This window comes from Sardina pilchardus, chromosome 6 (assembly GCF_963854185.1).
Source record: "Sardina pilchardus chromosome 6, fSarPil1.1, whole genome shotgun sequence".
NCBI classification, from domain to species: domain Eukaryota; kingdom Metazoa; phylum Chordata; class Actinopteri; order Clupeiformes; family Clupeidae; genus Sardina; species Sardina pilchardus.
Window position 1 is genome coordinate 29,556,674 of NC_084999.1, and position 13,671 is coordinate 29,570,344.

Below are 13,671 nucleotides of genomic sequence, written 5' to 3' on the forward strand. Positions count from 1 at the left end.
TGCTGGAAAGCCAGGATACCGCAGAGGGTTTAGTCATAAGAGTTGGGTCTTGAGTTTGAAAGGAGGAACTAGGCAAGGAAATAGAGCAAGAGAGAGAGAGAGAGAGAGAGAAAGAAAGAAAGAAAGAAAGAGAGAAACACAGACACAGAGTCTGCATCAACAGCCAGCCAGACGTTCTGCCTCTCTAGTGCTAGAGACAGTCCTGGCTCTCCCTCTCTCACTCCAGTCCGACTCAAGAGTCATGCTCCACAGGCTGGGAGTCAAAGAAGCCTTCCGGCTCTAGCCCACCACTGAGACTGGAGATAGGCTCAGTGGCACCACTGAGTCCTGTGAAAAAGCTACTGACACTCACACAGTCTCTCTCTCTCTCTCTCTCTCTCTCTCTCTCTCTCTCTCTGTGTGTGTGTGTGTGTGTGTGTGTGTGTGTGTGTGTGTGTGTGTATTTGTGTGTGTTTGCAATCTGGCTGATATGGGTTGACATGTGTTGGAAACTTTTACTCATTTGCCTATTCAGGTTTACTTCCCTTTGTACAAAGCCCAGCTGTTTGTCATCACCTCACTATGGGATGAGCTCTTTTACGTAAATGTTAGACTTCTCTGATTAATTTCTACCTTACCCGGTCCAAACATTGATGATGATGATGACGAGGATGATGATGATGATGATGATGATTAATCACTTTGCGCCACAAAAGAACATCCTCCATAGTAATATCCACGGCCAGCAACTCATCAAGTATGAGAGTCAACGTCAGCACTTCAGAAACTAAGCTGGCCTCCTGACCTGTACTCCTCTGACAACTGAATGGCACATCTGGGAGGCTACACTCATCTCAGTTTAACCTCACGTCTGCTGTGATCATGACTTCACCCCCATTGCAAGGCTACAGAGGCATCCAGTATGGATTTGCTGAGGAGATTAACAGGCAGTCTACTGGGACCTCTCAGATGAGTCAGCGTTTAGGGCGGCCTACACATCCAAAGCGGGCTCCGCCACCAGCCAAGTAGCACATCCTGTCACAGTGGCAGGAAGCTCCGGACAAGTTCCTACTTAGAGGCGTCTGATGACAAAGTAGACAAATATTCTGTAGCGTACTATTCGTATGTCACTCCATGCACACGCCTCAAAAGAGAACTCAGCATTAAGAAGATTCATCTCGTTAGACTCGTAAAAAGCGCAAAAGACAATAAACCCGATATGGAACATGTGTGATGTTAAAATGTAAAAACTCAACATAGGCGCCCTGGACTTTATATGATAAACTATAACTGTCAGTTTAGCTTTCAATCTCTTCAGGATAGGCATCATGACTCCTCAAGATCTCCTCTTCTGTCAAATCATATTTTGAAGCATTTCGCGTGGCGTGGCTTTGCTGATGCCGAATGACTTTCCAGTGGAATTGCAGCTTTCATAAACACAATCATGGAAAGCTCATTCAGGAGTCGTCCGGTCATCACTGCATACTTTCAACCTAACTTTATTCCATCCTATGTAGTATAGCCTACTTCAGTTAGACATACATGGCAACGGTTCTGCGTAAACACCGGCATTATCGAACAAATCTCCATTGAGTGAAAAATAATTCACTTGAAAGATGTGCAGGGTCCGTTACTTCCAATGAAACTCTGAAGCCATAGTAACTTTTTTTTTTTTAAATCATAATTAAGGTGACCACACATTTTGTTTCTCTTACCTGGTATTCGTTCAAGTATCTTATATGCTGTTACAGCAAGATAAATGCTGCCGTCTCCACTCAAGCGCTCTCTCCCCGGGCACTGAAACGCGTCGGGTTGTAGTCTGGTCACTATTCCCCCAGCGCAGAAAAAGTTGGATTCTTTCTTTCTTTTCCCCGGTACAACGAAGAGTGATAGAAACGACAGTCCCACGCGCTTCTAAACCACTGAGGAAGTTAGTGAGTCACAAGATCCCGCCCCATTGAAAGAAAAAAAAATTCCCTCCCTCTCCTGAACTTTTAAGTTAGTTAATGAAATGCCCACGAAACAAATCTAAAATTAGTTGACTGAAAGTTTAGGTATGGAGCCCGTGGTTTAGACGACTTGTTTGAACTACAAAGAAAGGCTGTAATCTCCTCACCTGTTGATACAGGCAGCGATTTTGAAAAGAGAATAATCTGGAATCCTAATTCACAGACTTGATTTGAGCCAAAGAATTAATGTGTGGCCTACTTTAAAAAATAATAAAGGACATCTTTACATTATTCAGGCTAAAGTTAAACATGGATATTTTATCCTAATAACACACTAATAGTCAAATTTGCCTATAATGAAGTAATATGAAACAGATTTGTTGCAGTAAGGTGCATGGGAACTTTTATTAAATTCTTAAAGCCCTTTAGTGTTATTTAACCCAAGGTTGAGTAAACCAAAATGACTTGAAATGAGGCTGCACAAAGGCCAAACAGGAGATTGAAGCTCTTTTTTTTGCTTCTTCTAAGTAGGTGTGAGTTTAAAATAACACCAACGCTGTACAAAGGAGCACATTAGGAGAGAAAAACCACAGATGTTCAAAGTGGGGATGGTTTTATTGGAAATGTCATCATTGTGTGTCTTGTTGGAAGATTTGAAATTACACTCTGAAAGCCCAAAGCCCAAACATCCTTTAGTAAATGTGATTCTCCATGTTACGTCCATTCCTCTTCTCTTCTGGGTCTGTCCGGTTGGGTGAAATCCCTTTCTTGGAAAAGATGGGGGTTGCACTATACTTCAATGCCCTTGAGTGTTAGGCTAAAGCATCCTACAATAGGGACTGCTAACATGGATTCCACACATATTTCCATAAACATGTGAGATTCCACTTAGTTAAAAAGCAAGACAATTGGAAAAGCATGGTGTCTGGGTGCTGTCCCACCAACACTCCCTCCCCTCTCCATCTTCCCCTACTCCTCCTCTCTCTCTCTCTCCAAATTATAAACTCTAATTTTACACTCTGAGGCATGGGTCTCTGGGGCGCACATGACAAATTAGAGGACAGGATCAGCTCTGTTCATCGCAGCAACATAATATGATGAGACCTCAGTCTCTCTCATCTGTATACTTAGTCTTCACACGGACATAGTATGACACAGGAATTACTGTAAAGGAATGACTTGGAATGGAGGCTGGCATCATGGGTAGATTTCGCTGTTGGCCTTCACCATGGCAACAGGGTAATTCTAAGAACATCTACTGTAGATGGGTTGCTAAGGAGGGGCTGCAGGATGACACCTGGTAACCAGAGCCATATAGATACATGTATCTATATGGCTCTGCTGGTAACCTCCCATTAATCTTAGATGGATGCCATGCCGTTGCTTGCGGTAGCTCCACGTAGGCTACCTGTCAGCTATTTAGCAAAGTTCAATGACAATCTGAAATGGGCAATGGGTAGGTTTTTTTTTTTTATATTGATGGTGAGGTGAGGTAAGGAAACTGGTGATATGTGTGGACAGGTGGTGTAACTCCACATCGACCACAAAACAGGTTAAAGAGCAGAGAATTCATTGATAGCTCTATCGATAAGACCTTGTCTGGTAGACTGAAATTGTGGTGCTATAGTTTGGCCTGTAGCCATGCATTAGATGGCCTCAGTATGTGTTATTACAGAGATGTAGATATGAACATGTTATTACAGAGATGTAGATATGAACATGTTATTACAGAGCTGTAGAAATGTCAGAGTAGCATGAATAAAGCAGTCACAGAATGCCATGTTGTCCAAATGATTTTGAAGTCATTGATGGGTTTGTTTGAGAATAAATTATTGACGTTAACGGTGACCAGATATCCGAGACCAAAACCAGGGAAATAATCCCAAAAATGTATGTACATACAAGTTTTATCTTCAAAAACGGGGACATTTTCCAGGGGACAGGCAACCAAAAACGGGGACTGTCCCCTGAAACCAGGGCCGTCTGGTCACCCTACGTTAACTCTGTGTATTTAATTCCTACCATTACACTAAACTTACACTAACCCCCACCCAAAACTCTAAATATTGATGTTACTGTACGAATTGAATAGAATAGATGAGATGGATCAATGTGTAGATTGTTATCAGTACCACTGAGGTATGTACGGTTTTAATTCCAAGGTGTACCATGAGGAGTGACTCTTACTGTGCGGGACTGGGATGCCAGACACCACTGCATGGACTTTTGGAGGGGCAGTGTGCCTAATTCAATGTAACACTGATTAAGGATGGTCGTAGTACACCCAGTTCTGTAACACTTAGATTAGATTGTTGGTTATGATTGCTTGCATGTGACAGTGAAAGGTATGGCCATAAGGGACGTTTACCATGTTTTCTGGTTGTATAACTAAAGAATAAGTATCACACTGACATTTTTCTGGTGTCCTGTCCTGACCTGTACATCAAACAGAGCTGGCCATGTGCTCCACTCCAATGGTCTGAATGGTCTGAGTGTGCTTACATTAACACACGTTTTGAAACTACCTTAAAATGACTCCTCATGGGTTGGTTCATAATGACTTAAGCTGATGCGGTTAAGGTGAAGAAACACCATTCAGTCAGTGTACCTAATATCTAATTAAACCTTGAATTTTAAGGGCTTTTTACTGAGGAACATTAGCAGCGGTGTTTGTGGATGCCGCAGACAGGATAACAGCAGATGTTTCTTGAACAGACCTTGAGCCAGATGCAGCCAGGCCTGAGGTCGACCAGGGTCAGCCGGTGCGTTTCGGGACAGGCCAGGAATGCAAAACAAACTGAAATACACTACTCCAGCCATGCCTTCTGACAAGAGATGGAATATGGCTGTTGGTGCACATGAGATGTCCTTTTCTGTGGTCATTAAACTGCTGTGGCACCTGAAGCAAAGGGCTGACTTTAATGAGAGTCATGGGTTGTCCTGGTGGGTTTCATTTTTGAACAGGGGATCGGTTATTACTGAAGCCTGTTATGTTCTGCAAGTTAATATAATGATCTAATCTTAATTATCCTCAGTTTAGATGAATATGTTAACTTAAACCAACATGACTTAAAACATTTTAGGCCCTGCAATACTCCCTTTCATAACAATATTTGAGGTTCACAAGCAAGCGATGATATTAACACACATCATCTTGTCTAATGATCATTAGAAAAAAACAGCCTCTTCCTTATTCTGTACAAGTTGTGCTATTTTGTGCACCTTTGCTTGTAGAGCTGTCGCGACTAGTCAGTTCTAACACCATTATGCCGACCATAAACTAGGTGGACCCGATTTCCCGACCTCCGAAAAAAGTGTTTTCATGAGATCAGCTATTAGAACAGCATGGTTTAGCAAGAAGGGAAATGTCTCGGTGAGTGTTTATCTGTAGTGGTAATTTAGTGATAAATGACCTTGCCTATTGGTAAAGAGAGTGAAATTCGCCGCATGGTTGGAGAATATAGGCCTAATAGCGACGTCAAGTCAGACACTTCAAAGCACAAGACTTCCGCATGAGTCTCCGAGCAAAAAATCCGACCTGATTGCGTTCAAATCATTTTTCCTCTTTCGGAGGTCGGAATTTCCGAATATCCGACATGGCATGAAGGCGCTTTAAGAGTTGGGATTAGAGACAGCAAGAAAGCTGGAGGGTGCGTGTTGTGTTCATGTGTATGGACATATCCAAAATGTGAAGCATTTCATGTTAACAAACCTTTTTCTGTCCCAACTGCTTAAAATGACTGACATTTTTTGTGTCCTCACCTCCATCATAAAGTTCCTCATCATCCTCATTTTATTCCGCCAACTCCAACTGAGTAAATAAGCACTTGGCCTGCTCTTTATGGTCTGCTATACTCTTTATTGGGTTCTGCGGTGAGACAGGGAGGTGTGAGCATTCGGGAAGTAGGCCTATACAGCAGACAGGTCATGCAAATTCAGTTAAAAGGAAGAAAAACAAACCAAAAAACAACAACAAAACAACAGTTAAGACTTACAGTAGCCTATATCGTATACTGTTTTGGCAAGGTATGGCTTCTGACAAACAGTGATCTTGGCTAAATTATTGGCCAAACATGGTCTACAACAGTGATTCTTAAACTTTATTTAACTTTTTCACTTTAGAACACGTTATAGATAGGATAGACATTGGTGGCAGAGGCATAAAATGTGTTCTCAGCTAGGCTATCAACACCAAAGGTACTGTCAGTCAATGGCAGATTTTACAATCTGGTTTATTATTTTCCACTGGATAGCTAGTAGCCTAGGCCTAAAGATTTGCATGAACAAAGCATCCACTATCGTAGGAACATTATGGAAAATACACAGTTTCCATAATGTTCCTACGATAGTGGATGCTAAATCTTTTTGTCTGGTAAAACATTGCCCAAGTCTCACAATCCCCTTCTCTCCAACCAGCAAAAAATAGTTTCACTTAAGAAAATGTTAGATAGGCAGTTCACCATAATGACATTTAGGACATCACCACTACACACACACACACACACACACACACACACACGCACACACACGCACACACACGCACACACGTAACGCACAAAGTCCCACTCAACTTCTGTGCAGGAGAATTAAGTGTTAACGCTGAAACAACATTATTTTGTATTTGCTATGCCAGGGCCTTCACAGCGTCCTGATCCCAATGAACTTTTGACCCTGATGAGGTTGCCAGGCTGCAGCTAAGTTTAGCTTACACAGGTCTGGCAAATTTAGAAGACTTTCCTGGACATCATAGATCACATCAAAAAGCACACAGGCAAATGAAAACAAATAGCTATCCCAAATGTTAAGACATGCTTTTTTACATGGGGCAAATTATTAGGTGGCATGTTGTTCGATAATTCAAGGGGTCTGGCAAACTGGAGGAGCATAAAGCACCCATAACCACAAGAATCAACAAACAAGTCGGTGACATAATATGGAAACAGTGAGCCCATTCAGGGATTCATAGCCCACAACACATTCTGCATATTGAGCAAAACTCACACATATAAAAGAAATTCTTTGTGGTTGTGAGAAGTGGATAAAGGGAGAGAAAAAAAACCCTGAAGAACTTCGTCTTTTTTCCACACAGGCTCATTTTTTCCACAGATTCCCCGATGTTCGGGAGCCTGCTTGAGATAGGAGAGCTCTTCTGCTGTTTCCTCTGTCAAACCCTTCGACAGGAAGTGTGGATGAGGCTTGCAAGGCTTGTTTGCAACTCCTTACCCTTTTTCACAGCGGTTTCTTACCCGAGGCCAACCTCCCAGCGAGGGGATCACGTGTGTCCTAGATTCCATGTGTTTGTGCTATACACTTCATGCGAAAGAGTTACACGGCACGGATATCAGTCAGTCACATTGCATGTGTTTAAAGTGCAATAGACACAGGAATGAGGTTCCTGTGTGTTATTGCAGATGGGACCCTGTTCATGTTCCTGGGCTGGTTTGTTTTGACATGGTAAATGGTCCTGTTTGAATATTTCCTGCTTTGTCCAGCACATACGGTCTAATATAAAACAAGACGTTTGACTGGACTAGGTTCTACTGGTGATACGCTCAGGTGTCAGTCACGAGGGGAATCCATCTCTGATGTTTGTCAGGGTAATAGCTTGAGGAGGACCGCAGGATCTGGAAGGAGTTCAAGACAGGGCTCTGGATCTCAGCAAGACAAATAGAAGACTGTCCATGCTGGAAAACACAAGTTATTATCTGTTAGTGTTCACCAGCTTCTCTGGCAGACACAAGCCTTCATTACTGTGACCAAAGTAATTTGCTGTGTCAACACGGTGTCCAAGACATAAAAACTGGGCAGCTAAATATGTCCGTGTCAAGTCTGTGACATATCTGCGCTCCATCTACTTCAAGCTCTTTTCCATAGGCCTACAGAACAATATGATGACTTCCTTGACGACGGCCTCTAATTAAAAGCCATAAAAAGGCTGTGGTGTGAACTTGTATTGGAATGCTTCAGTTGTTTTAAAGTTGACAGTGAGACAATGCCAGGCTGGGTGTACGTTTGTCTTCTAGGCTTCTGGGTTTTGCTTAGTAGGCCTAAGTAACCTTTTCACCTATCATGTCAGTTCAGTCATTCCCTCACCCCTTCAATAAAAAACAAACGTGACACTGCCCTCTGCTGGTTTTAATATTACATCACAGGCAACGGTGTGGGTCTACTCAGCAACACTCTATAGATCTAGAGACACATCTAATTAACAATTTCGAAAAGTGCCTAGGCCTACTGTATTTCATTTTTCTCAAGGATTGAAGAAACTTGAATATATTAAAAATCACAATGGTCTCTAAAAAAAAGCATAGGCTAATATAACAAAACTACGAGTGCATGAGTTTTGAAGTCAGTTATGTAAAAACCGTAGACCTAAAATCACTCACAGTTTGTATGGTACTCTAAGAACCTAAGAAGAAAGGAGGAGTAGTACAAAATATAGATATTATTACTGTAAGCTATGGTAAAAACGAGTTTTGCGGGGAGTTCCAGACGCGAATCTGCTTTGGTCAAACGTACACTACATTTACCATCTCAGCTGAACTGCAGACCCACGTGAAGAAGCAGTGGGGACCGAAAAGGAAAGCGTTGAAGTCGTGTCGATCTGAAGTGTTTAGTGTTGGATTATTGACACTAACACCATGTCTTCCTTTAGAAAAGCCTCAAAATCTCGCCAGCGGGACCACAAAGAGCGATCTCAGGTAAGATATATTTTAACACACTGGCCATATCAATTATCAATAAACCGCGAATGCAACGAGAAGCTAATAGTTTTGTTGTGACTGAAATCTGGCTAGCCTGCAAGCATTTGGAATGTCATTCAGTCTTCAAAATATCTCTACATCTACAGTATCTGTCTATCTAAAGTTATTCTTACACCTTCAAAAGTAATTCAAAGCCTGATTGATCCGCAGCCTCGTTGTAACCAGAAGATATCACAGTGCTCAACGTTACACTACAGAATGAGATACCTAGGTCTATTAGCTTAACAACTCCTCTGAATTTCTTTGGATCTCAGCTTGGTTTTAGGAAACATTTGGGACTCTTGGAGAAGAAGAAGGACTACAAACTTCGTGCAGAGTAAGTGACATTGATGTTATGTTCTCAAGTAAGGTAATGTTATATAACGTTAGCCTACCTGTCTTAGTTTTCTGCAATGCCCATGACGATGTAATGGATACAAGGCAAGTACTGTTATTAATGTTTTTGTTTATTTGCTACACAGTGACTACCATAAGAAACAAAACACTCTCAATGCCTTGCGCAAGAAGGCCTTGGACAAGAACCCTGATGAGTTCTACTTCAAAATGATAAACTCACAGTTGAAGGTGAGGCTGGCAACCAGTGCCATTTGTGAACCCTGATGTTTTTATTGATCATGCAGTACGTTTTCTGGCAGGTGTGCCATCCGAGAATCAAGACCGTCAGTTCAACACACAACAACAGACACACCTCACTTAATGTTGCTCACACAATGTAAGGTACATGTAGATTGTAGCCGTCAATTCTGCTTGGTGGTGATGTTGTTGGACAGGATGGGGTACACGAGCAGAAAAAGAGCACAGAAGAAGAGATGACGGACGAGCAGAAGAAGGTGATGAGGACGCAGGACATGAAGTACGTGGAGATGAAGAGGGTGTCAGAGGCCAAGGTGAGAAACTGCTACTATACAGTAATTTCACGCATAGAAGCCGCATTGTGTATAAGCTGCAGGACAGTGTTTTATACGAGTTAAAAGAAACAGACCCATATTGATACCATATTAACTGTCCCCGTGTGTTAACCTCATAGCTGAAGAAATGTTGCAAAATCAATGTATAAGCCGCGGCTCATAGTCGGGAAATTACGGTACTGCTTGTTGTTGGTGTTTGTATGTTCGAGAGATGGGTTTTTTTTTTGCAGTGGAGTGATATGCAAATCTTGTCATTCAGTGGTTGTGTTCTGTCTTTCATTTGTTTCCTGTAGAAAATCGAAAGGTTGAAGTCAGGCCTTCATCTCTTGGATGTGGAGGGGAAGCAGATGAATGAGCATGTGTTTTTTGTTGACTCCAAGAAAGAAGGTATATACATGGGCTTGTGTATTCATCTCTAAAAATAGTGTTCATTCAGCCACATTTATACACATAGATATACATTTAAGTATATCTCAAATATAAACAAACATTAAATAAACATTATTAATAGTTATTGATACTGCTGGTATCATTACCATTATGCTTAATGCAGACTTTTCAACTTTGTCTTAAACTGTTATTTTCAACTAATAAAGTAATATACTGTAAGACACTTTTGGACAAAAGCATCTACCAAATACATAAAACAAATATATGAATAATTAATATTGTGCTGTTCCTTTTAATTACTTGCCTTAAAATAGGAAATCTCTCCTATAGTCATTGCTTAGACATGCACATTATGGAAAATATGCAAGTAAATTCATTGTGTGTGTGTGTGTGTGTGTGTGTGTTTTGCAGTCGAGGCTTTTGACCTGGCTACACACCTGAACACAGTACCAGAGTTGGTGAAGCGAACTTTTAACAGACCTACGGTGGAAACCCTGGAGAAGAAGAGCATTGTTGGATCAGTGGAGCCGTGGAACGTACAGGTGAGCGTGTAGGTCAAGTAGGTGCATCAGGCACATCCCACCTCACTGGGGTCAGGTGCAGGACACATCAAATGTAACAGTGATAAAGAAAGTACATGTCCACACACTGGACACTCCAAATCGACAAGGTTTATTTAAAGGTATACTATGCAGGATTGGCGATTTCATCGCCGGTTTCGCTTTCACTTTTCATTTTCGCTCGTTTTATGCTTGCATATTTCTCTGCAGAGCTTCCCCTACAGCTTTAGCGTGTATATTTGACAAAACTCCTCAATCGGTCAGTCTGCCGTGCATTTTCATGAGACTTTACATGACACTTCCTGGAGTAAAACAACATGTTGTTTTAAATAAACCTTGTCGTTTTGGAGTCTCCAGTGTGCGGACATGTACTTTCTTTATAACGTAGAGGTGAGTGCCCACCTCTTGTGGAGCTACACACTGTGTATGAAAAGAGGCTGATGTGGCTAACAGAAGCCTTTGTTGTGTTGTTATAATATTTATAGCAAAGCTAAGGAAGCTTCGCTTTCAGGGTCCCCCTACAGTTGAGAAGTGCAGTAATAAAATAACAAACAGCAATGTCCTATGGCTGTTTTACAACTGATAACACCTGTTCATAGTGCGGCAGAGGTGTCGTTCACTTTATAAAGAGCTTATATGCCATCAAAATGATTAAGGAAAGGTTATATTAAGGTAAAAGACTCTTTAGGGGGGCTTTCAAGTCTATCCCTAAATTATGAATACATTTATTTTGTGTTTGTATGTACCTTGGACAGATCATTGTGTCGTCTGTGCTTTTTAAAGACTTAAAACAGAGTATTTATACTCTAACATTCATCCTTCTGTATATTCTCCCTCATAGAAAATAGCCAGGCAGAGGAAGAATCAGTACGAGATTCTGTCTCAGCGCATTGAGAGAGAGAAGAAGATGTTCGTCATAAGCCAGAAAATCCAAGCACGCAGAGAGCTCCAAGTAAGTCTCCATACTACTGCTCTCGGATGTAACGTCAGTTAAGTGTGAAAATGGATCACACACACCATCCTGTGCTTGTCCATGATTTCACTCCCCTGAGGTGTTTTTTTGGTCTCAGAGTTTGGGGTTCTCATGGTTGCTTTGAATAAAATCCTGTTACGTTTGCCTGCAGACTTTCTTTAACATTATGTAGCTGTGTTGTGGAACGTGTCTTATGAATTAAAGATGTTCTGTAATGGCCTCTTATTGTTCAACTGTGAGGCTGTTATCCCCCCCCCCCCGCCTTTCCCATCATCCTTTTCACTTCTCACTCCTGACTGTGCAGGACAAGACTAGGAAGGTGAAGGTGAAGGCAGAGACGGTCAACTCGGCGGCTATCTACAGATTTGATGCCAAGAGGAAGCGTTGATGAACTCTGAACTCTGACCTATGATGCAGGAGCCCACACTTGGATCAGGGCCCGTAAAGGGTCTCAAGCATTCGCTAATACTGGTCAAGGACTTTGTGGGCCGTGGTGGAGGAACTGGATAGTGTTTCTCTGCTAATGTAATGTGTGGATGCAGGAGCTTTTTTTTTTTTTTTTACTATTTCTGAATTTGTATATTTATAGCACTGTTTTCAAGATCTCAACTAATTGTGTGTCGAAATTATATATATAAAAAGGTTTGTTTTGAAGAAAAGTGGTAATTTGTTCTCGCCAACATTGTTTTTATATGAGACTGCAAGGTCAAATCTGATCTGAGTTATCAGCAACCTTGTACCACTAGATGGCAGTAGCAGATTTCATAATCACCCACATGTACACGGAATGCTTCAAACCACTTCAAGTCTGGAGAAACTCTGAACACACTTTTCAACCCAAATGCAGTTAAAACCAAGTCAGCACAATTCCCCTCACAAAATGTACGACACAACATTGACTTTAACCTTCATTTCACTGTTTAAAGAGGTTGTTCACCAGTTTGACTTGAGATATTGAGCACTGATGAGAGCTATTGACATGTGGATGCCTTCAGTAATGGCTGCTGCCTGTTCGTAATGAAGCCTAACAGCCTAAGCATTGCCTATTAAACATTTAATCATTATAGCCACACTGGTTACATCTGCTACTGCCTTTTATTAGGCTGGAGAGGGTGGAGAATAGAGATTTTAAATTTGTTATAGCTGTATTGAATCTCTTGTACTGTAGTTCATTTCTTAGGTTGTTGACTTTTATCAACAATAACACATTTTATTGACATCAGGGGGTATTTTCCAATAACAATTTTTATAAATTGCAAATTTATCGTAAGTCACTTTGGATAAAAGTGTCTGCCAGATACCATGACCATAACAATGGGCTGAAAATGTCTTCATTTGAGGGCTGTGATCTATTTCTCCAGTGTTCAGATCAAATGTTACATGATCAAACACCCTTAACTCCCCAACAAGTCACGTGCTGTGATTTACCTGGCACAGGATGCATCTGTTGTCAAGTCAATGGGAGAGTTTGAACAATCCAACTGTGTGTTTGTGTTGGGTTTGGTTTACTAGCCTCTAGCCCTCCGGTCTTGTCTTGGGATTGCTTGACACACATTTAGTCTGTGTTTAATGCTGAGAGCGTATCCACAATGACCGTGTGTACATGTGTTTACGAGCACGTGTGTTAGTGGCAGAGGGATGACACGCTATCCTTCAGTCAAGAGGGCTGTTGGAGATGGGACGAAGGGGAGGGGGGGGATGTACACTTCAGGTTTATGAGTGTGTGTGTGTGTGTGTGTGTGTGTGTGTGTGTGTGTGTGTGTCTTGAGTGTGTCTAGGATCCCTCTCAGCCTTGCTTGATTGATCGCGCGGCTGGCAGCGGCTTCATAAACAGGCCTCATCCATCAGCCCCTCCTGGGACGTAGGGGAGGGGAGGGGAGACGGGGAGAGGAGGGTGGCCAGAGAAATGTCACCGCGGCTGGGGGAACGAGGCGGACGAGGCGAGGACGCCGGGGCGCTCCTCTCCCAGCGCCGATGCTGACCTCAGTGAAAGTGCTCTGGTGGCAGGGATAAAATTGGTATGTATATGATCCCCACCCCATCTCAACATCCAAGCAGATCAAGACAAGGAAGCGTGTGTGTGTGTGTGTGTGCCCAGAGTGGAGGAGGGTGGGGGGGTGGGGGTGTTATGGATTCATCTATCTTTGT

At 42.1% G+C, this 13,671-nt stretch overlaps 2 protein-coding genes across 2 annotated transcripts in view; one reads left to right on the forward strand and one right to left on the reverse strand.

Annotated features, from left to right (window-relative positions):
- Nucleotides 1-1,847, reverse strand: part of fhl3a (four and a half LIM domains 3a) — a 46,872-nt gene extending 45,025 nt beyond the window's left edge. The window contains exon 1 of the mRNA XM_062539337.1: nucleotides 1,695-1,847. The gene's annotated coding sequence lies outside the window, so the exon portion shown is untranslated. The remainder of the gene's footprint in view (nucleotides 1-1,694) is intronic.
- Nucleotides 1,848-8,427: 6,580 nt separating this feature from the next.
- utp11 (UTP11 small subunit processome component) lies at nucleotides 8,428-12,458 on the forward strand. The gene is made up of 8 exons (XM_062537805.1): nucleotides 8,428-8,629; nucleotides 8,947-9,008; nucleotides 9,154-9,256; nucleotides 9,463-9,579; nucleotides 9,894-9,987; nucleotides 10,402-10,532; nucleotides 11,392-11,502; nucleotides 11,828-12,458. The coding sequence occupies exons 1-8, from the start codon at nucleotides 8,570-8,572 to the stop codon at nucleotides 11,909-11,911; spliced, it is 762 nt and encodes a 253-aa protein (XP_062393789.1). The 5' UTR covers nucleotides 8,428-8,569; the 3' UTR covers nucleotides 11,912-12,458.
- Nucleotides 12,459-13,671: the final 1,213 nt, after the last annotated feature.

Excerpts from the sequence above, each read along its gene's own strand:
- utp11 (XM_062537805.1), top strand. The coding sequence starts at position 8,570 with ATGTCTTCCTTTAGAAAAGCCTCAAAATCTCGCCAGCGGGACCACAAA. Across the intron at positions 9,580-9,893 it reads AGAGGGTGTCAGAGGCCAAG|AAAATCGAAAGGTTGAAGTC; the intron begins GTGAGAAACTGC and ends TGTTTCCTGTAG. Across the intron at positions 10,533-11,391 it reads TGGAGCCGTGGAACGTACAG|AAAATAGCCAGGCAGAGGAA; the intron begins GTGAGCGTGTAG and ends TCTCCCTCATAG.